General features: G+C 45.8%; 2 protein-coding genes across 4 annotated transcripts; one reads left to right on the top strand and one right to left on the bottom strand.

The window, feature by feature from the left end:
- Positions 1-15,019: 15,019 nt before the first annotated feature.
- LOC123425080 (eukaryotic translation initiation factor 6-2) lies at positions 15,020-17,658 on the top strand. The gene is made up of 8 exons (XM_045108753.1): positions 15,020-15,122; positions 15,210-15,275; positions 15,888-15,984; positions 16,087-16,172; positions 16,250-16,294; positions 16,762-16,892; positions 16,987-17,097; positions 17,178-17,658. Exons 2-8 carry the CDS (start codon positions 15,266-15,268, stop codon positions 17,433-17,435), a joined length of 738 nt encoding a protein of 245 aa, XP_044964688.1. The 5' UTR covers positions 15,020-15,122; positions 15,210-15,265; the 3' UTR covers positions 17,436-17,658.
- A 320-nt stretch (positions 17,659-17,978) lies between these two features.
- Positions 17,979-20,423, bottom strand: LOC123425079 (thymidylate kinase). 3 transcript variants are annotated; one of them, XR_006621787.1, is made up of 8 exons: positions 20,322-20,423; positions 20,161-20,223; positions 19,731-20,057; positions 19,442-19,553; positions 19,291-19,350; positions 18,583-18,687; positions 18,149-18,343; positions 17,979-18,118 (listed from the first exon to the last, which is right to left on the bottom strand). XR_006621787.1 is itself a non-coding variant. In XM_045108750.1 (7 exons), the coding sequence occupies exons 2-7, from the start codon at positions 20,205-20,207 to the stop codon at positions 18,233-18,235; spliced, it is 762 nt and encodes a 253-aa protein (XP_044964685.1). In that variant the 5' UTR covers positions 20,208-20,223; positions 20,322-20,419; the 3' UTR covers positions 17,979-18,232. The 3 variants fall into 3 exon arrangements, 2 of the variants coding, with proteins under 2 accessions (XP_044964685.1, XP_044964687.1); XM_045108750.1 differs by having other exon boundaries at positions 17,979-18,343; positions 20,322-20,419; XM_045108752.1 differs by lacking the exon at positions 20,161-20,223 and having other exon boundaries at positions 17,979-18,343; positions 20,322-20,405.
- Between the last annotated feature and the right edge of the window lie 89 nt (positions 20,424-20,512).

The following is a 20,512-nucleotide window of genomic DNA, read 5'->3' as shown; positions in this document are numbered from 1 at the left end:
CGATCTCTTGAGCACTCAAAAGGGTGTTGTAGGGAAGGAAGGACTTGGACTTACCTCCAAGTCAAAAGGTAAAAGGAAGAACAAGGAACGATCTCTCACCCTCATGGACATCTTTGTCAAAGAGGGCGAGGGGACTCAGAAGGTGAACAGGAACAAGGTGGACTATGGGAACCCCAAGAAGGGCAAAACCGCTCCTACTAACACAGCCGACAAACTCAATTCCTCTTATGTGTTATGTTGTGCTAGTGATGGGCATGTTTATGCCAGATTTGTTGGTTCCTACGATGAAGATATTGAATGGGCTATCTGGGTTCCTAAGACCCTTGTCTCTAACATGAAAGGACCCATTAAAAAATGGGTACCTAAAACCAAGCCTTGATCTATTGCAGGAGTTTGCTTCCGGTGGGGTGTCATGGTTGTTCGATAGTGGAGCAACAAATCATATGACCGGAAGCAAGGACTTAGTGGTGGATGTGCATCCTTCTCCATCTATGCCCACCCATGTCCAATTCGCTGATGCATCCTCGTCAAAGGTATTGGGATTTGGTAAGGTGGTCGTCTCTCAAGATTTATCTATTGAGAAGGTCATGCTTGTTGAGTCACTTGCCTACAATTTACTTTCGGTTCGTCAACTTGCAATCATGGGTTTTTCCACTTTCTTTAATATCGACACCGTGGTCCTCCTAAGGAGCAAGACTCTTAAAGTAGCCTATGTTGGACATGTCGAAAATGGTCTCTATGTGGTGAACTTCTCGAAGCGACCCACTAAGACTGCGACATGTTTAATGGCTAAAGTTGACGTGGGCTGGCTTTGGCATCGCCGTTTAGCTCATGTCAATATGAGATCTTTGCAAAGTCTTCTGACAGGGGACCATGTTCGTGGACTAACAAATGTGAGCTTTGCTAAAGATCGTGTTTGCAGTGCTTGCATTGAAGGAAAGATTCATGAAACTGCTCATCGTCCAATGACTCTTATCTACACTAAGAGGCCATTGGAACTTCTCCATATGGATCTGTTTGGTCCTCCAACATTTGATAGTCTTGGAGGCAGAAAATATTGCTTAGTGATTGTTGACGACTACTCAAGATATACCTGGGTATATTTCTTCAAAAGGAAGAGTGAAACTCAACAAACGGTCATCAACTTTGCTAATGAAGCGCAACGTCAACATGAAGCAAAGATCTTGATGATTAGGAGTGACAACGGCACCGAGTTCAAGAACTACACCCTAGATAAGTTTCTAGGTGATGAGGGAATAAAGCACCAATATTCTGCACCATATACCCCTCAACAAAACGGCGTGGCAGAAAGGAAGAACCGGACCTTGATAGACGCTGCAAGAACAATGATGGCAGAATTCAAATCTCCATACAACTTCTGGGCAGAGGCCATCAACACAGCATGTCATGCGTCCAATCGACTCTACATCCGCAAAGGCTTGAACAAGACTCCGTATGAGATTCTAACTGGAAACAAATCCAATCTCAAGTACTTCCGGGTATTCGGTTGTAAGTGTTTCATTCTTAAAAAGGGAGCTCGGTTAGCTAAATTTGATTCTAGAGCACATGAGGGTATCTTTGTTGGTTATGCTACAAACTCTCATGCTTACCGTGTCCTCAACAAGTCCACCGGACTAATTGAGGAGACGTGTAACGTAGAGTTTGACGAAAATAATGGCTCCCAAGTGGAGCAAAGTGGTCTTTGTGATATAGGTGATGAAATTCCTCCCGAAGCCATAAGAAGAATGGGGATTGGTCAAATACTCCCCATTGAGGAACCCCTTGTGGCCGAAGGAGAAGGACAATGCTCTACTCAAGTGGAGCCATCACCCCCACAAGCCCCACACGCTTCCGATGAACAAAGAGAAGACTCTCAACAAGTTGATCAAGCTCACGGTCAAGATCAATTGCCTAACAATGGTGATATGCCCCATGATATTCAAGCACTACTACAAGACCCTGAACCAGCACAAGATCAAGATCAAGAGCAACCACTAATACAAGATCAAACTAGTGAACCTGTTCAAGTCGAAGGACAAGATGATCAGGAGACTGTCTCACAATTCCCGTCTGGAGCTCCAACAACCGGCTCAAGACGCAAGGGCAAACAAAAGATACAAGTCGATGCTCCTCTGTTATCTAATGAAGAACTCTTGGAGCGTCGAGCAGCCAAGAATGCGAACAAGCTGAGAGCCAAGTCACATCTTATGAAGAATGTTCTTGGTAGTTTAAAAAGGGGAGTATCTACCCGTCAACAGCTTTGGAATTATTGTGAGCATCACGCGTTTGTCTCGTATTGTGAACCTCAACAGGTACAAGAAGCGCTCGATGATGAGGATTGGCTTACGGCCATGCACGAAGAACTTAACAACTTCGAGCGCAACCAAGTCTGGGATTTACTGCCTCGACCAACGAAGGAACATAATGTCATTGGGACCAAATGGATATTTAAGAACAAGCAAGATGCAAATGGAATTGTGATTCGAAACAAGGCAAGATTGGTGGCTCAAGGCTACTCCCAAGTCGAGGGTATCGACTATGGTGAAACCTTTGCCCCTGTTGCTCGTCTAGAATCTATTCGCATGTTACTTGCATTTGCTTCTCATCATAACTTCAAATTACAGCAAATGGATGTGAAAAGTGCATTTCTTAATGCTCCTTTGAATGAGTTGGTATATGTCAAACAACCTCTGGGATTCGAACATCCCAAGCTCCCCAATCATGTGTACAAACTCAATAAGGCACTCTATGGCCTTAAACAAGCCCCACGCGCGTGGTATGAGTACCTTACTGAGTTGTTACAAGATCGTGGGTTTGAAATTGGGAAGATTGATCCCACTCTTTTTTACTAAGAGGGTTAAAGGGGATTTGTTCATATGCCAACTATACGTTGATGATATTATCTTTGGCTCTCCTAACATTTCATTCAATGAAGAATTTGCTGCGCTAATGACTGAGAAGTTTGAGATGTCCATGATGGGAGAGTTGAAGTTTTTCCTCGGGTTCGAGATTAAATAAGGTCTAGAAGGGACATTCATCAAACAAGCCAAGTACACTCAAGACATGCTCAAACGGTTCGAGCTCGAAGATGTCAAACCGGTCAAGTTCCCCATGCCAACCAGATGCAAGCTTGACAGTGATCCCAATGGTAAAGCAGTGGATTAAAAGGTATACCGCTCCATGATTGGATCCCTCCTTTACCTCTGTGCATCTAGACCGGATATTATGTTGAGTGTAGGGATATGTGCACGGTTTCAATCCGCACCAAAAGAAAGTCATTACATGGCTGTCAAACGAATCTTTCGATATTTGGCTCATACCCCAAACTTTGGCCTCTGGTATCCCAAAGGAGCAAACTTCAATCTAGTTGGCTATTCTGACTCAGATTGGGCTGGAGATTGTGTGGAGAGGAAGTCAACATCTGGAGGGTGCCAATTCCTTGGTCGCTCTTTGGTAAGTTGGTCTTCAAAGAAGCAGAACTGTGTCTCCTTATCATCCACCGAAGCTGAGTATGTGGCAGCTGCAAGTTGTTGTGCACAATTGCTATGGATGAGGCAAACTTTAAAGGATTATGGTGTCACTTGTGACAAAGTGCCTCTTCTATGTGACAATCAAAGCGCCATCAAGATTTCCCTCAACCCAGTGCAACATAGCAAAACCAAACATATTGATATTCGTCATCACTTCATCCGTGAACATATCAAGCTAGGTGATATTGAGGTTCACTTCATCCACACTGAAGAGCAACTTGCAGATATTTTCACCAAGCTACTAGATGAAGCAAGGTTCCGGGAGTTAAGGCATGAGCTAAATATCATTGATTCAAGTAATGTGGATTGAAACTAGGCATGTTGCACCTCACTTTACATTTCATCTTGGTCTAGATGTAGGCATGGACATAGGGGGAGTGTTGTTCTCTCAATGAACTCTCCCTCCCCCCATTATGCGTAAATCAATCTAGTCTTTCACTTTAGCCATTGTCAAATGGCACTTGTGCTTCAAAGACGAGCATTGGTCATGAACCCAAGGATAATTCTTCGCGGTGTCATACCATTGTCTCAAACATAGGTGGCCTCGGCCACCGCCTCTCCATCCTCTTTTGCGTATAAAGGAGAGGATATACAATGACAAGTCAGTACATTTTCTTGGAAGTCATCCCTTTTTACTCACTTGTCATGTGCCCAAGTTTCCCATTTTCCTTAGCCGTGTTGAAACATGTACAGCGATACTACCGCCAGGGTAGCGGTACTACCGCCAGGGTAGCGGTACTACCGCCAGGACCCAAGCGGTACTACCGCCACGTATGGCGGTACTACCGCCAGGATTCAAAATCTAATACGAGCGGCTAGAATATTTCTAGGGTTTCGAGGGGGAGCGGTACTACTGCCAGGACCCCAGCGGTACTACCGCTGCACCCCAACGGTACTACCGCTGCACCCCAGCGGTACTACCGCTGGCCCGTACCCCTTGGGCTATATAAAGGGAGGGGGAGCCCGATTTTCAATCTGTTTCTTCTTCCTCGCGGCTCCTCCCTCCCTAGCCCGAAAACCCCCTGATTGGATCTCACTTCGTGGAGCTCCTTCTCCCCGTTGGTGTGGAAGGGTTGCTTCATCTCTTTTTCCTCCTCCAAAGCCATGAATCCTGGTAAAAAGGCTCCTCCCTTCTTCTATTTTGTTGTTGGTCGTGTTCTAGGGTTAGGAGCATTGGGGATTGGACTCATATTTTGATCCTATGGCTAGTTCTTGGATGGCATGAAGGAAATATTTGAGGGGAGTATAGGTCCGATGTTTTGTTGTTGTGTTTGCTGCCATGCTCTAGGATTTCATCGTCTTAGATCGAATACTTGAACTTTTGGATTAGATCTAAAAACGTGCTCTCTCTTGCCTAGGCATGTTTGTACCTCTTGTTACTAAGTGTTACTCATGACAGTAGGGCTGGGGTGTACGTCTTAGTGTTCATATTCAGTCCATGCCCTCGAAAACGAGTTTTATATGTCAGATCTGAAAGTCAAACCCCCAGCGGTACTACCGCCACGGGGTAGCGGTACTACCGCTAGGACCCCAGCGGTACTACCGCCAGGGCTGGCGGTACTACCGCTATGACCCCCAGCGGTACTACCGCCAGGGCTGGCGGTACTACCGCTAGGCCCCAGCGGTACTACCGCCAGGGGTGGCGGTACTACCGCCAGGAGCATTCACGGTGTATTTTTTGTTTTGTGCTTAGCAATGCGTGTTTACTTTTTCTGCGTTTTCAAGATTCATTGCCTTGACTTTTCTTGTCGCCTCTTTTTCGCTTTGTGGTCTGTGGCACAGGTGGCTCTGCTCGCCATTCGAACCCCCCACGGGACACGGCGTCCAAACAGTTTCGCAACACAGAGGCGCCCGAGGGGTCTGCCACGTCTGGTCTGCCTCCCAAGAAGAAGTCCTTCAAGAAGGTCGCTCACAAGGACAAGAGGGTCAATATCCGTACAATGTCCCCCAAGGACTTTCTGCAATTTCGCACCAAGAACCCCTATCTCAAGGAGAGGGAAGTGATCGATGGGGTTGAAAATGTCTGGGCAAGGGACCAGTGCAGGATCTATCGGGATGTTATTGCTTCCTTCAAGAAGAACCATGTCTCTGTTCAGTGGATTGATCTGGCACATCTTTAGTGGAACATTGACTACTTTGGTGATGCCCTCTCTCTGGTTGACAAACTGGGCATCAAAGACATCATCACCTTCAAGACGGACTTTGATCCCACTGCAGTGGCTCAGTTTTATGTCACAGTCCATTTTCTCTCCTGATGCACAGCGTTCCATGATCTGGATGACTGGGTCGAAGAAGATGACCGGTTCCTGGACTGAGTTCATGCAGTTCCTTCACATTGGCTTTCAGGGTGCTGACACTCCTCTTGGGCTGCGTCCTCATGCTGCAGCCCCCATCGATAGGGCCCCCGCAAAGGACAGACTGCAGTCACTGTATCTGAGGAAGTGGGTGCTTCCCAAGCACCTGGACATCATGCATCGGATCTTTCGCAACACCCTCTTCCCTCGGAGTGGTAACTTTGATGAGGTCCATGGCTACTTGGCTGAGATGTTGTTACTGTGTGAGGAGGCTATGTCTCAGGAGTCTGTTCAGCTGGATATTTCAGATGTGATGTTCACAGAGCTCTGGAACTGCACCATCAATCGTAAGGTTCCTATCTATGGGCCTTACCTGTTCGCATACATTTGCCATAAGTGGGAACATGCTTTTCTGGATGAGGTGCTCTACGCACAGTCTGATTACATTGTGCATGACCCGATCAGGCTTCGCGTCAAGGACAAGTGGGCCAACCCATCTACATCCTCTCAGCACATGGATACTGATACAGAGACCGTTGCTGACAGAGGAACTGCCTCTCAGTCCCGCTCGTCTGCCATGCCATCTTGGGCTATCAAACTGCAGGACAAGATGAAGACACTTTTCTGTATGCAGGCCAAGGGTCAGTACCAGACACATGTGGCTCAGAAGCAGAGCCGCCAGAGGCATAAGCGTGTTCTCAGGACCTTGGATGTGGACATCTCCAGCGGCTCAGAGGACGACATCACTCCTGAGGCCACTTGGATGCAGGCTCAGGGGTACCAGTGGTCTGGCGATGAGGCAGAAGAGGAGGAGCAGACCGACCAGGAGGGGACAGACGAGTCTGGTGATCCTGAAGACGAGGAGTAGTTACCTGTGGCATTAGGTGTGCCCCTTTTTGGTGTCTTGTGCCAAAGGGGGAGAGAGTCTAGGATTTGCTTTCATTTCGAACTTTGCATTGCTTTGCTTTATCTCGTATGGTTTGCTTCGAACTTGGTTTGATTCTCGTTTGCTATCTTTTGTGAGACATGATCTTATGTGAGATTTATTTCCATCATATGCTGTGAGTCATATGTCCCGTATTGTCATATATCTCTATCTTTTTGTTCTCATATTATTCTCTGTGCAAATCCGGTATTGTCATCAATCCACCAAAAAGGGGGAGATTGTTCAGGCATAGTTTATGCCTAAGTAATTTTGGTGATTGATGACAGTACCGTACATGACTAATCGTGTGTGTCAAGGTTTCAGGTAACACTCGTCAACGGCACAAGACGACACGTCTCATCTCTTCTGGAACGGAAGCACGGCGCTCTCTACGATTCTCTTTATTTGAGTCTTAGGATAGCTGTACTATTAAGAGGGGATCCGTAGTGGAAAGGTTTGGGTGGAATCTATCTTTACACACGCTCACTTCACATTCTCCCTTTCCTTATCTTTTGGAGCAGCCCTCTCCTATTCATCTCGATTATCTCTGCAAAATGGTCCCCAGCGGTAGTACCGCTCGTGCCAGCGGTAGTACCGCTGGACTGCTAGCGGTAGTACCGCTGCAGCCAGCGGTAGTACCGCCAGCAAGCGGTAGTACCGCCCCTGGTCAGCGGTAGTACCGCTCCAGGTGCTTTGTTCCACCTACCTAGCGGTAGTTCGTGGACGGACCCTTTTGCGAAGACTTTCCCGGCGGTAGTAGTGCTTGTGCACTACCAAGGGGCCAGCGGTAGTACCGCTGGTGTCAACGGTAGTACCGCGGGAGGCCCAGCGGTAGTACCGCCGGAGGCCCAACGGTAGTACCGCTACAGCCAGCGGTAGTACCGCTCCGGCACAGCGGTAGTACCGCTCCGGCACAGCGGTAGTACCGCTGGTACTCGGGCAAAGAGTGGGAAAACGGTCTGATTTCCCCCCCCCACTATATAAAGGGTTCTTCTAGCTGAGGAACCCTATCTCTTACCTCTCTAAGCTCCATTGTTGCTCCACAAGCTCTAAAGTGCCCGATCTCTCTTCCTAGCCAATCAAACTTGTTGATTCTTTAGGGATTGGTTGAGAAGGCCTAGATCCACACTTCCACCAAGAGAAAAGTTGATTCCCCCACCAATCCCTTGCGGATCTTGTTACTCTTGGGTGTTTGAGCATCCTAGACGGTTGATGTCACCTCGAAGCCATATTCCATCGTGGTGAAGCTTCGTGGTTTAGTTGGGAGCCTCCAAGCTTTGTGTGGAGTTGCCCCAACCTTGTTTGTAAAGGTTCGGTCGCCGCCTTCAAGGGCACCTATAGTGGAATCACGGTACCTTGCATCGTGCGAGGGCGTGAGGAGAATACGGTGGCCTTAGTGGCTTTTTGGGGAGCATTGTGCCTCCACACCGCTCCAACGGAGACGTACTTCCTGTCAAAGGGAAGGAACTTCGGTAACACATCCTCGTCTCCATCGGTTCCACTTGTGGTTATCTCTACCCTTTACTTTGTATTTGCTAATGCTTGTGACTATATCTTACTTGTATTAATAGCTCTTGTTGTTAGCTTATATAGGGTTCACCTCATTGTCATATTATTTGTGAACCCGTATAGTGTTTACCTTAACTTGTTAAGATTAATTAAAAAGTGGTCGTTGTCTATTCACCCCCCCTCTAGCCAACCATATCGATCCTTTCAGCTACTGCCCTGCAACGTATCCACTCGCGGGAAAGGGGAGGAAGGGGACCGGCTCACCTCGGGGAAGAAGGAGGAGCCGCTCGGGGATGACGTCGGTGAAGACGACGACCCGAAGAAGCTGACGACGCGGGGGGGGGGGGGGAGAACGCCGGGAACTCGCCGTTGACGTGGTGCTGGCCGTCGGCGTGGGCGTTCCGAGGCCTTCCCGAGGACGGGAATGGAGCGCGGGCTCCTACTCCGTGCTCCTGGACATGGCCGGCGCTGCTCGACGTAGACGGCGGGGTAGACGCGGCGGCCGGACTCTCTCTCTCTGCTCCTACTCTACAGAGGGCTTACCAGGGAGAAAGAAGAGATGGAGAGGAAGGTGGAGGCGGCGCTGGAGGAAGGAGGGGAACCCTAGGGAAGGAGGAACGTTCCCTCCACCTTATATCACCTTGGGGGAGGCGCTAAGGCCACAGGATCGAAGGGGAGGCGATCGGGAGGTGGAGCTGCGGTCGTACAGAGATGACGTCGAGAGGAGGAAGAGAGACGCGGGTGGGCTGTGCTGCGCGAGGGGGAGAGGAGACAGTGGGCCTCTCTGAGTGGGAGGAAGCCCACCAGAGAAGAAAATAGAGAAACAACCGTGGAGATTTATTTCTAATTAGATAAATTACAGAGAAAGAAAAAACCCACAGGACTACTACTGATTATAAAATCAAAACAAAAATGCCCCTGGGCCTAAAAATACCTAAGCTTTTTAAATAAAATGCAAAAGGAATTTTATGGGGCAATTAAATAAATACAAAACAACAATTAGTTATACTGTTTTGTGATTTATATTCACCCTCAAGACCAAAATAAAACTCCACATCATCACATCATCATCTCCACAATAACCTCTAAACACAAGACATTTTAAAACAGCTTTTGGGAAGATGGAATTTTGAACATGAGATAAAAGGAAAGGAAAAGGGTTTGCAATAGCAAGGAGATTTGAAATTACATAGCACTCACTCCTACACTCCACACACCATCATCACATGTGCATCAACACAAGAAATTACAAGACCACAACATCACACCTAGCAAGATCACATGCAACCATATCAAGACATAGCATCATAAGGTATGGCAAGGATGGTATGACATGGATGCATGCATGCAAAAGAAGAATACAAGGTGACACATGAAATCATGCATGCATAGATAACTCTCATGACAAAGTCAAGGTGGTCCCACATGGAAGGTTACAAAAAGGGAAAGTCTTACACTTGGGGCACTACAGGCTGCTACCCCTCCTTCACGGCGCAGTTTGATAGTTTGCACGAGGGTCAAGTTATATGGGAGCCATACTCCAATCATGCTATTTCAGAAAGGTGTCTAGTTGGGATTTTTGTCGTGCACGACTGGTATACGAAAGGTCACTCGGAAGCCGAACGTTTTGGCTGCAGTGGAGATTGAACACGAGCGCTGCACCTTTCAGCTGTTGTGTGTTCGTTTCATCTCCCTCGTTCTCTTCGACTCCTGACGTTGGCCTCTTGCCTCCTTCTCTTGCGTCTATAAAAGGTAGGTCACTCCTCTGCAGAGAGACGCATCAGAACTTCCTCTTGCCACCGGTTCCATTCTCTGTGCTACTGCTACGTTCTTCCCCATCCCGACTTGCGGCGCGCACCGTAGGTCGGGACAGTAGGCCTCCGAAACTGCACCTCTTTGAGTCATGTACGGGCGAAGGGTGATAAGGTTTTTGGAGAGCGCTCCACGCGACTACTGACTTCTTCATCACGGATTCCGATGACTACTTCTCCGACGACAACTTCTTCCCCGACGTCAAAAACCTCTTAGACGACATGGCTCGCGAGAACACCGACCCCAAGACAAGTGCTTCCGCCGCTATTCCGTCTGTCTTCCTGTTCTCTCTGTTTAATGTCTTACCTCAGTATCTTGTTCTACCGTTTCTGGTTCTAGCCTCTGTTTTACATATGTTCTCTTTTAGTTCATATGTGCACATGCCTTTTGCTGTCTCATTTTTGTATTACATGATTTGTTTCATCTTTATTATGATGGTCATGTTTTATCTACCTTTTCTGTCAATAAGATCCTATGGTAAATTGCTCATATTTTCAACAACTCAAAAACCTAAAAACAGTGCGACCAACCAAACGTGCATGATATGGATAGCCGAGGTGTGAATGAATGGTCGTCGGAGGTTGCTCTCCGTGCATGAAGTAAACTCTACACTATGGTCACGTTTTATGTACATGGTTTTCTGAACTTCTATATTATTATCGTTGTTTTTTTAAGATTTTACTATAGACTACATGAAATAAATGAATTTACACTATAAAAAATATCTATATACATTCGTATGTAATTTTTGGTGGAATCTCTAAAATGAATTTTATTTAGGAATGGAGGGAGTAGTTTCTTGTTAGGGAATGCACTTTTATAGATGATTTTTTGCATGTGATTGGATGATTAGAGGAATAGTTGTATATTCCAGTTCATCATGGTTCAAATCCCGATGCTCACATTATTCCTGGATTTATTTCAGGATTTCTGGTGATGCGCATTCAGTGGAAGGAGACGTTTTCGTCGATGATGAGGCGCCTACGCTGACTTCGTAAATCTTAAAGATGATATGTCGTCTTAGTCTCTTGAAGGTACTCAACCACACGTTTATGTCGTTCTTATTTTTACCATGCTTAATACTTCCTCCGTTCCTAAATATAAGACTTTTTAGAGATTGCATTATAAACTACGTACGGATGTATATAGACATATTTTAAAGTATACATTCACTCATTTTGTTTCGTATGTAGTCTTCTAGTGAAATCTCTAAAATGTCTTATATTTTGGAACGGAGGAAGTAGAAAGCAAACCATTTTTCACTAATGGAAATGAAACCAATTGGTCATGGACCGCCCCCTTCCTCTTTTCTTATGCTTTTCCTTGGAGGACATGGATTTCGATAAAACACTTCTTCTTCCACGGCTCCGTACGTACTACCATCCTTTCTGTTAGGATTATATTTAGACCATTTCTACTTGCAATCAACATGGAAATGTTGCTTTTACCTTACATAATAGATCACATGTTTACTTTGAGTATTATTTTTTCTAGTCGACAATCATGTTTATTATGCTCATCAAATTTGATCTATTATTATTTTGTATTAAACTTGCAGGTAAATTGCTCGTATATTCAACACGATGAAGCAAAAAAAAAGATTACACCGAGAGAGATTTTTTTTTTCTACAAGTCACTTCAAGATGCGAATGGACCAAAGTTATCCTTTTGAAGATGGGCCTGGATCAAAATGTCAAGGCCGATGGGTCTTTTGGGCCGGTTTCATATGAAAACTCGCCAAGGGAGCCGGCCTCCACTGGCCCATTGTGGGCAACTGGGTTGCCACAAATGTAATCGCCCAAGCTTGTAGTATGTCGTTAGGATAGCATACGCTTTTATAAGTTTTGTTAACATTGTGTTTATAGAACTTTTAGAGTATTGATCCAAATTGCCACCATTATAGAGTTACAAATATGCTTACTTGCGATGCTAAGAGCAACCCTAGCAGACCACGCATCCGTCTGGCCCGCAAAACGTGTTTGCAGTTCGCGGAAAAACGCTTTTGCGGGCTGGCGCGCACGGCCGCGGATGCAGACCCCGCATAACGGATCCGTAAAAAAGCATATTCACGGAATATGCTTTTTACGAGTCGTATTTGCGGGGTCTGATCTGGCGCAGCTCCTCCCGATCCAAAAAACCTAAATTTGCACCTTAATTTGATCCAACATAATGCATTTCTTTGCTTTTTCAACAATATTGGATACATAAGACATCACCACATATTTGCTAAAACATCCATCCGGGGTGCTTCGGCGTGGCCAAAGTAAGCCGCAGCACTGTCTGCGTGCAGTCGTCGCACTGTATGAGCGGCAACGGCGAGCCACAGAGCAGTTGCGCGATCGCCGAGCCCGGTGGACAGTCGGACGAATCCATGCCCGCAAATCGTCGACGGCGCCGGGAGGACGAACCTGTCCCTGCATGCGGTGATGCGCCCTTACTGGGGGTGCGAGAGATGCTTCCGAACCACTCCATCGCTTGACGCAGCCAACGGCGGCTGGCAAAAGCCAAATCCGACGGCCCCGCGATGAAGATCCGCAAATCCGCAAATCTGGTGACCCGACGGCGCAGGGGGGAGGGGAGGCCTCGTGCGTGTGGCAGCCTTTCTGCGAGCTCCTGCCGGCTGCTTTCGCCGAAATCTTGGGCGGCGTGAGGGGGGAGAGGGGAGGTGGTTGGTGGGGGAAAGCGCGGGCTGAAATGTCTCCCCACCAACCGCTTCCGCTTATATGTAGGACGCCGTAGCGGCGAGGGGGAAACCCGCGAATACGTGGGTTGGGGCCTAGATTTTGATGCGTCCTCCAAAATTTTTTGTGGGCCGGGACGGGATGCGGGGTCTAGCCGGGCAGGTTTTTCCGCCCCGACCCGTATTTTGACGGTTATTTTTTGAATCAGGACGGGATGCGGGGTTTGCTAGAGTTGCTCTAACTATGTTCGCGGTAAAAACAGAAATGAGGCTGCATATATGACATGTGTTTTAGGCATGTTAACATGCTAAAATCCCTACTAATAAATGATGTTACTTGAAAAAAATGTTCTTGTGCTACTACTCCCTTTTTGTATAAATCTAGTATCAAAATGGATCGACACATGTTACTTCATGGGACATGATGCGAGTCACCTGTAAACCACCAGGCCGACACCATGTCCCTGAAGAAAGCGGTGGCACCAACGGGTACCAGTTTCGGGCTAGAGCGGGTCGACCCATTCCCATCCTTAGTCACACTTTTAAAAATCATGGTTGAAAGATATTTGCAAGCACTGTTTCCTAATAGTTTTGTTTGCTTGAACACGGGTGACACGAAATAAAAATGTCTTGCGTGTATCGTAGGCACAATAATTTTGTAAGCTCATACATATCAATCATCATATAATTCCATACAAAAATAAAAAAAACATTATTTGAAAATAGACATATTTAGATTTATCTGTATAAAAATTGCACAAAATACCATGTAATATATGGACAGAAAACACAACAATTCTTGTCATCTTTTAGGGTACGTCAAAGGCATGCCATTGCTTTAACGAAAATAAAAAATATGTATAAGAGAATACAAAATTGTTAGTTAGGCATCACAGTTCGATCCTAACCCAGCCTACACATCCCATATGTTCAACGCTCTTACTAGTGGATCTTCAAAGGCTCCTGTCTTGGTCCAATTCCTCAGCTCGTCGAAGATGAAATCTGTCATGCTCCATTCGTTCAGAATCTGACATCTGCCAAAAACCCTATCATTGCGTTGTTTCCAAAGACACCAACACATGAGCATAATGAACGTGTCAAATCTTTTCCGAGTCCTCTTGGTGATTCATTTCGTAGTTGCCGACCACCATTGGGCAGTGGCGAATTTTAAAAGAAAATGAATGAATGGTTCAAAGTTGAATATGTGTATAAAAAGTCAAAGACTCTCGATTTTTTTGTCTAAATAAGATTAAAAATAATTATAGTATAATAGTAAATTTTCTTTTGCACTTTTAAGAGGGGGGGGGGGGGGGGGGGAGGGATCGAGCCTGTCGAAGCCCTCTTCTAGATTCATCACCGCAACCTATCAAGGTACTTAAGAGGCAATGAGTACAATTATGAGGCTACAAACATGTGACTGATTAGATAAAGGCAAACCATTTCCTCACAGCCTTTTGGTTGATAATTTAAAACTGCACTAAAAATCTAATGCATATGAGTGATTAAATGAATGTACAATATTTTCCCACGACCTTGGATGAATAAGTACTTTCTCCATCCTAAAATAAGTGTCTTAACTTTATATTAGCTTTAATGTAAAATTATGCTAAGCTTGAGACATTTATTTTGGGACAAAGGAAGTATAAAACTACACTTAGTGGTTCGAACGAAGTAGGTCAAAATTTACCATCTTAACTCATATTGTTACATAGCTTGCAAATTTGTATTTAAATGTGAAATTTAATAGTTTTTCTCTGTGAAAGATGAAATATCAGCAGTTACTAAAATAAATAACTTATAATTTTTGGCTTTAATGAATTGAGGATTTCCAGAGAGGTGACTCAAGGTCATAATTAAATTCTAATAGTTTCTTCGTTCAAACATTTTATCCGTACTCCCGGCTGCCACTCACAGCTCCGATATCCTGTTTTGACGGTAATAATGGTTGTTCGGTGGTCTTGGAATCTAATTTTTATTATATTTGAAGTACTTTGTACTTCCTGTTAACCTTCAGAATATATCTGAATCATTAAAAAACGTTTTACCTACATTTTTTTAGGTAAACATTTTATCTTTTTTTTTAGCGGAAGTAAACATTTTATCCGTAGAGATAGAGAGAGGCTGTGCCCGCCTGTCCGTACAAATGAGTGAGACAGAGCCGCCTCGGCCCATTACCTCAACATGGGCACGTCTCGCTCAGACCTAATAGAACCCAGGCCGTCCGGCCCACACAATTCCGCCGCCATCTCTCCGATCGGCCCGTGCTCATATACCACGCTGCCACGGCTCTCCCCTCGTTCCCCGTTCTCTCGGAAGTCGCGCTCCCAAACCCTAGCTCCCACCGCAGCGGCCACCGCATCCCTCCCCTCCCGGTTCGCCGCCTGGTTCCCTCTCCCGTACCAGAGATCCCCCTCCTCTATCCGGTTGCTCGCTGAATCATCCGCGCGTTTGATCTGCAGGTGAGTACTTGTTGCTGCAGACGAGAAGCGGCTGAGGCGAAGAAGAGGAATCGACCATGGCGACCCGTAAGCCTCCCGTCCCTTTTCCAGCGCGGGTTTTGTCCATCTCGAATTCGGTAGCGTCGGAATTGGCGGCTGTGGTTGTCGAATCCTCTCGTGTTTTTCACTGTTCGGACTGATTGATTGATTGGTCGTGACGGCTGCGATGCGCGTTTCGTGGCTAGATGTTGAGAACAGTTGTTATTTAGGCAGCGGATTAGAGATGTTGTAGGTTGGTTCTTACCGAAATGGTAGTTGACTGTCTGGGATATGATTTATTCTTCGGTATCTAGGATTTAGAATTGGAATTAATGTGTACTCCTAGAACTTTAGATGAGCTTTGAGTTTGTGATAAGCAGCTGTTGTTCCACACTGTAGTGAGCGATTGCAGTTGAGTTAATAACCATGTCCTATACAAGTGGTGCGGCCGTACTCTGAGATTATGAAATCGTGATGTTTAATCATGTGGTACACCTCTAACTAGATGTTCTTATGCCTGTGATAACTGTTAGAAGTTCATGTGCGATTTTCAGTATAAGTTATTACCATTCTAGTCTTGGTTGCTGTACAGTTTGTGGCAACTCTGCTCCTGGTAGCCTTTGGGTTTTGACCCTGTTTTTTGCTATGTGGTTTCTGTAGGTATCCAGTTTGAGAACAACTGTGAAGTTGGTGTTTTCTCCAAGCTCACAAATGCCTACTGTCTGGTTGCAATTGGAGGATCAGAGAATTTCTACAGGTTAGCAATGCATGTTTCCCTTGCTTTAGATTTTTTGGACTTCTGGTCGAAGCAGAGGAATAACCAACTCTTAACTGTTTGTTCTTTTGAATACTTGTGCAGTACATTTGAGTCTGAGCTTGCAGATGTCATTCCTGTGGTCAAGACCTCTATCGGTGGCACTAGAATAATTGGCCGCCTCTGTGTTGGTTAGCCTTTGAACTTCTATTCATTCATTTGAGCTATCCACCCACTTGTATTGTACTTACCACCTTGATGACCCCAGGAAACAAGAATGGACTTCTCTTGCCACACACAACCACTGATCAAGGTACTCTATTTCAGCACCTCTATCTACGATGTAATTGTTTGCATAATTCTGTTATATGTTGTGTGTTGTTGTGTACTGCACTGTACTCTTATGGTTTAAAATGCTTTTCAATGCGATGTTGCGTTCTACGAGCATTCACTTTCAAGTTGATTTTAGTACTTCCAAGACTGTTGATACTCTTGGAATTACATGGAAGTTGCTTAGAGATTTGTTATGTCTATAGAGGCTGGTTTCTTCAGGCAATTATAATGTCTCAGTTCTTAGAGATCTTGCATCTAGAGAGGCATGTCTTTTACATGGAAGTTGCTTAGAGATTTGTTATGTCTATAGAGGCTGGTTTCTTCAGGCAATTATAACGTCTCAGTTCTTAGAGATCTTGCATCTACAGAGTCATGTCTTCTGTAGTTAAGTGATATTATGATTTTCATGATGCTCATTATTTGTATGGGTTCTCAAACAATTTCTAGAGCTTCAGCATCTGAGGAACTGCATACCTGATCAAGTGGTTGTTCAGCGCATCGATGAAAGGCTGTCTGCCCTTGGCAATTGCATATCCTGCAATGACCATGTTGCGCTCACACACCCTGACCTTGACAAGGTATGCCTGTACATCCCTAGTGATGTTTGTTTGCTGACCCCCTGTGCCTTTCCTAGCTTACCTCAACTAAAATATCTCTTGTTCGGTTTCCCAGGCAACTGAGGAGCTTATTGCAGATGTGCTTGGGGTTGAGGTATTCCGTCAGACAATTGCAGGAAATATCCTTGTTGGGAGCTACTGTGCATTCTCTAACAGGGGTGGACTGGTATGGTGTTTCTGCATTCTCTAACCTGTTTCTGCAAAAAATCTTCAAAATCTTAAATGTACAATTCCTTTGTGGTACAGGTCCATCCTCACACATCCATTGAAGATCTTGATGAGCTGTCCACACTCCTCCAAGTCCCTCTTGTCGCTGGAACCGTGAACCGTGGTAGCGAGGTCATTGCTGCGGGCATGACGGTGAACGACTGGACTGCCTTCTGTGGCTCAGACACAACCGCTACCGAGCTCTCCGTCATCGAGAGCGTCTTCAAGTTGAGAGAAGGCCAGCCCACGGCGATCGTCGATGACATGAGGAAGTCGCTGATTGACAGCTACGTCTAAATGATCAAAGGGCATGGGGTGTGGTTCTTGAACGGTACTTTTGGTTGACAGTAGCAAAAAAACATGCCTGTCTAAGCTCTTACTTCTGGTGTACCTTCGTCTTCTGAATTTGGAATTACAAACTTGTGCTTTGTCCTGGTAAAGCTTACGGTATTTGAAGGTGTGCACTTACGCTATGTGATATTAGTATCTTAGCCTGATAGTATTTGGGTTTTATGTTTGAGCTCTGGAGCAACTTTGGCTACAACACCTATGTTTTGTCCATTGTTTTTCACATAAAAAAAAAGTCTTGCTCTGTTACATAAAACATGTTCAGAACGAAAACCTTAGATTTGGGCAGGGTTTTTATTTTCAATTCCATAAAGAACATAAAAAAGCCAAAATCAGTGCAAGATCATGAGAACTTGAGTAAACATGTCACAAGAACAAGCTGTTAAACCTTCAGTTAAGAGATGTATTCAATTTCTGCAAATGGTGTTGTAGTACAAATGGGCAAATTAATTATGTGCCTGATAATCTCATCGTCAACCACACAAAGATAAATGGGCAAATAAATTCAGCGGCTGAATCTCATCCAGAGTATCAGTCGATCACACACATAAACAGGCAAAGAAATTCTATGCCTGAGTCACATCCAGAGTAATGGTAAATAAAAGAGCAACAGTCAATCAATCACTTGAGATCTAACAGAGTAACAGTCAATCACTTGAGATCTAACAGAGTAACAGTCAATCACACACTAAAGAGAGATCTTGCTGCTGATGTGCGTATGTGGTCTTGCATTTCGTCGCCGAACTCTACCAGGCCAGATTGGTAAGTTGCTTGTCTTGGCATTCGGAAATGCAATTCATGGCTAGTTCTCTTAGCTGTTCTTCCACAGTCTCCATGGGAAGGGAACCATCAACAACCTTGAAGAAGGAAAACAAAATGCAGTAAGCCATCGAATTTCACACAAGAAATGGTTGCAACATAATCTATCATGTGGTCCCTTTGTTCTTATCTAAATTCTAGACATGTATATTGTTTAATTTTAATTTTCGTCTCCTTGACCTTATACCTCACATAGACTGTAAGGACTTGAGTTGCGAGCAAATGAGGCGAATCAAATACGGGCCTATGTCAGCAACTTTTTCGCCAAATAAGTTACCTTCCATGTCGAATCACGGAGGGAATGGTAATGCCCAGCAACACTCTTTTGGAACTCAACTCTTTCATATCTTTCACCCCCATAGCCTCCTCTTTCGGCCGCTTTCTGAAAGAGTAAACTCACATCGACCATTAAGAAAATTGGATAACCGTAGAAAACTGCAGAGGAAGGTAACCTTTGCTGACACATTTTGGGTGTGCAATTTTGCTCTGAAGTACTCCCTCAGTTCACAAAAATAAGATGTTTTGGATATCTCAATATGGATGTGGACTACATACAGACTGAAACGAGTGGGAATACTTGTCGGAGGAATGAATGTATCTAGATGTATTTTATTTCTAGATACATCCATTATTATTCACTTTTGTGACAAGTAATTCCGGACGGAGGGAGTATTTGTGAACAGAGGGAATACAGATTTTCATGTCTTCTGCTTTAAGCGGGATGGCATGGAATCGAAATAGATCGTTTCTGTGTTTCAACACCAAAATCAATAGAGGAACATTTTAGGTGCATCAGCATCACTGAGTTTAATCTGTAAGATATTTGATAGGAGTAGGACTATGTCGTATGGTGTCAACATCGCCCAGTATATGAGGACTGAAACGATTCAAATGCACAAAAGCATGAAACAAGCCTTACAACACAATGAATGACCTATAAACGGTTGCTCTGAATCCATAGGCAGAATTGGGACCGAGGGAGTACCTCTGGTTGTACATCAAGGTATATTACAAGATCTGGAGCTAGCAGTCCAACCTCAGGGGCCTGCGATAATAAAGAAGCAGGCCATACTTGTCAGCATTTCACACATAAGAAGGTGCACACCTCAAGCTTGTTAAACAGGCATGTGCCTGACCTTGCACCACCCAATGTCAAGTCCTTTAGCAGCTGAAAATGCGACTCCAGAATAAGAATAGCGGTCAACAACGAGTGTAGTTCCACCTAGTAGCTTGCTTTCCATCAAACTTCTGTACATGACAAACCCAACAAACAGCTCCATGTTCAGAACCATACACACATCTGAAAGACTGAAACTATTGCACATAGTGTGCACACTACAGATCATGCAGTCATTACCCAAGAATTCTTTTCGACATGAACCACTATCAGATTGTACACACTGGGATTTCACAACAGGAACAGACCTTTTCTCCCAGCGATTTGCGCTGAAGAGCAGATGGATGGTCCGGTCATCGAGCTGCGACTCGTTGGCCAGGTACGCGGAGATCATCTTCCCGACGCTGGTGTCTCTGTCCGGGAAGCGCCACCCTTCGGTTGCGCAGCCTTTCCCTTGCAGAAAGGACAGCAGCCGGGCGCACTGCGACGACTTGCCGCTCCTGTCCAGCCCCTCCAGGACTATGAGCGCGCCGCGGCCGCCCTTGCCGCCGCCGTTATCCATCCTCGCACCCTGGAACGCGGTCCTGCGCTGAGGGAGCAAGCCGAGGCCACGCGGAGCCGCGATGCCGGCGCCCCTGCGAGGAAGATCGCACGCACAGTGAGCTCAAGCCTCAAGGGTTGTATGCACGCGGACTTTGGTGGAGGGCAACGTCAGTCTTGGAGTCTTGGGAGCCTCACCCGCTCCAAGAAGCTGCTCTCCCGGCGAGCCGAACCAACGCAGTCATGCACAGGCGAGTATACCTACGGCGTTGCCCTCTATCAGTGCTGTTCCTCACCTCAACGCTTTGCTCTTACAAGGGCCACGGCGAGAAAGAGGAAACGAAGAAAGGAGATCTTACCTGGAACGGGTAGCGGCGGACGGCTGTCTCCGGTGGATGGCGGCGGCGGCGCCGACGGCGAGAGGAAGGGGCGAGACGAAGGACGGGTTGGTGGAGACCGGAAACGCAACTCGGGTGTCGGGTCTTCTCTGCGTCTTATGGGCCGGGCCCACCTTCCAGCCTCTTTAGGATATTCGAGGCCTGGTCCGGCC

Source organism: Hordeum vulgare, chromosome 2H (assembly GCF_904849725.1).
Source record: "Hordeum vulgare subsp. vulgare chromosome 2H, MorexV3_pseudomolecules_assembly, whole genome shotgun sequence".
Classification (NCBI taxonomy): domain Eukaryota; kingdom Viridiplantae; phylum Streptophyta; class Magnoliopsida; order Poales; family Poaceae; genus Hordeum; species Hordeum vulgare.
The sequence above is the reverse complement of the archived record's forward strand: the minus strand, read 5'-3'. Positions and strand labels throughout refer to the sequence as shown.

Bases quoted from the DNA above. Each gene is read 5' to 3' on its own strand.
- LOC123425079 (XM_045108750.1), bottom strand. From the start codon at position 20,207: ATGACTGCGTTGGTTCGGCTCGCCGGGAGAGCAGCTTCTTGGAGCGG. The intron at 20,058-20,160 runs GTGAGGCTCCCA...TCTTCCTCGCAG, and splicing joins AGAGCAGCTTCTTGGAGCGG to GGGCGCCGGCATCGCGGCTC. The intron at 18,688-19,290 runs GTACTCCCTCGG...TTACTCTTTCAG, and splicing joins ACCTTGATGTACAACCAGAG to AAAGCGGCCGAAAGAGGAGG.
- LOC123425080 (XM_045108753.1), top strand. The intron at 16,173-16,249 runs GTTAGCCTTTGA...TGATGACCCCAG, and splicing joins AATTGGCCGCCTCTGTGTTG to GAAACAAGAATGGACTTCTC. The intron at 16,295-16,761 runs GTACTCTATTTC...AACAATTTCTAG, and splicing joins ACACACAACCACTGATCAAG to AGCTTCAGCATCTGAGGAAC.